This window comes from Caenorhabditis briggsae, assembly GCF_000004555.2.
Source record: "Caenorhabditis briggsae complete genome, chrIV, whole genome shotgun sequence".
NCBI lineage: Eukaryota > Metazoa > Nematoda > Chromadorea > Rhabditida > Rhabditidae > Caenorhabditis > Caenorhabditis briggsae.
The window spans coordinates 15,701,237-15,703,128 of record NC_013487.2 but is presented as its reverse complement, the minus strand read 5'-3'; the positions used below and the strand labels follow the sequence as shown (position 1 = coordinate 15,703,128).

The 1,892-nt window shown below is 39.9% G+C and overlaps 1 protein-coding gene across 1 annotated transcript in view; it reads left to right on the top strand.

The window, feature by feature from the left end:
- Positions 1-257: 257 nt before the first annotated feature.
- Positions 258-1,892, top strand: part of CBG13985 — a gene marked incomplete at both ends in the record, with an annotated part of 7,168 nt that continues 5,533 nt past the window's right edge. Inside the window, 3 exons of the mRNA XM_045236287.1 lie at positions 258-349; positions 400-642; positions 1,662-1,812. Coding sequence (XP_045095282.1) covers positions 258-349; positions 400-642; positions 1,662-1,812 — 486 coding nt within the window. The remainder of the gene's footprint in view (positions 350-399; positions 643-1,661; positions 1,813-1,892) is intronic.

Sequence of the window (1,892 nt, the reverse complement as noted above, 5' to 3'; positions counted from 1 at the left end):
CGTTTTTCCGCTGAAAATCCGTGCATTTTCAGCGATTTTGAGATTTTAGGTGAGAGAGTGTGTGAAACGAGGAGGACGGCGAGGGGGCGAAAGGAAAAAACAACGACGCTCCGGGTAGTGCGCCTTGTTTAGCGGAAAGCGGCGGGTGTTTTGAAAATTGATTTTTTCGGAATTTTCAGCCTTTTTCAGTCATTTTCAGCCGTTTTTGGCGATTTTTTCGAGTTTTTAAGATCAAAAAACGTGAAAATTGCAGAAAAATGACAGAAACACCGGAAAAAATAAAGGATGGACCGGTTTATGTGGCCTATTCGGCGGAAGATATGCTAAAATCACCTCGAGACCTTTATAAGTGAGTTTTACACTAAAAAATCGCGGGAAATTCAAATTTTCGCGTTTCAGAACTGTAAAAGAGGTCGCAAAGTTCGTAAATTCGCCCGAAGGAAAAAGTATCTCAGCGAGATTCAAAAAATTCGGCACTCCTCGGGAGGCAATGGATTTTTTGGCATTTGGCGACGTGCCAACGACTCCAAACATTGCTCAGGCTCCGCCCATCGAACCGAACTCTCCGTTCTCGGGTGTCAATCGAATCCAGATGAATGAGTTCAAGAAATATGTGGAAAAAGGGGACATGGAGAACTTTTTGTGAGTAAAATCCACTAAAAAGCTTGAAAATACCTCTAAAATCGTAAAAATCGACTTTTAAAACCTAAAAAATCGCTGAAAAACCACCAAAAATGGTCCAAAACTGCCGGAAATCATCATTTTTGACTGGTGGCCTAGAAACCCAAATTTGGGCAAATTTGGGCACACCAATGGCATAAATACCCAGTTTAGACCGTTTTCATTGTCTAAAATCGTTTAAATTCCATTTTGCAAGCCTAAAATTCGCCAAAAATGATCATTTTTCACTGATGGCCTAGAAAACCAAATTTTGTTGAAAACTAGGCCACCATGGACAAATGAGACCATTTTAAGCCATTTTTGGCTATTCTAGGCGGTTTTAAACGTGTTTTTCATGCAAAATTCACCTAAAACCACCCAAAATCACCCATGGCCGAGTTTTTGGGATTTCTAGGCCACCATGGTCAAAATTGCTCACTTTCGGCCATTTTTGGCTCATTTTTTCTGAAAATTTCTTTAAAAATTGATTAAAAATCTGAATTATCCGTTTTTATTTCGACAAAGCCGAAAAAATCTTCAAAAATTAGCCAATTTCGTCTAGAAACAGACAGATGGCCTAGAAATCCAAATTTGCGGAAAAAATAGGCCATTAGGTGCAAAAAGGACCATTCTAAGTCTTTTTAGGCTATTCTAGGGGGTTTTGAACGTGTTTTCAGTGCAAAATTCGTCAAAAACCACCCAAAATCACCCATGGCCGAGTTTTTTGGGATTTCTAGGCCACCAAAGTCAAATTGGCTAGTTTTCAGCCATTTTTGGCTCATTTTTTCTGGACTTTTTGCTATAATCCGATCTAAAATCAAAATTATCAATTTTCTGTTAAAAACTCCGGGAAAAAACCACCCAAAATGACCCATGGCCGAGTTTTTGGGATTTCTAGGCCACCAAAGTCAAAATTGCTCATTTTTGGCCATTTTCAGCGATTTTTCGCTCATTTTTTCTGGAATTTTCTCTAGAAAAATCAATAATCGATCGTTTTTCAGACGGCTGATCGAAACGAATCCGCGATACCTGGTGAATACGGGCGGTGACGTGGCATCCATTGTGATGGAGGGATTCCGGTATAATGCACTTCACATTGCCGCCAAATCCGGACAAACTGCGATTATATCGACGATTCTGGACTCGATACAGGTGAGAAAAAGGGCGGAGCTTAGAAAATTCCAGAAAAAACGAGCAAAAATGAGCTAAAATAGGCTGAAATGGGCCTAAAA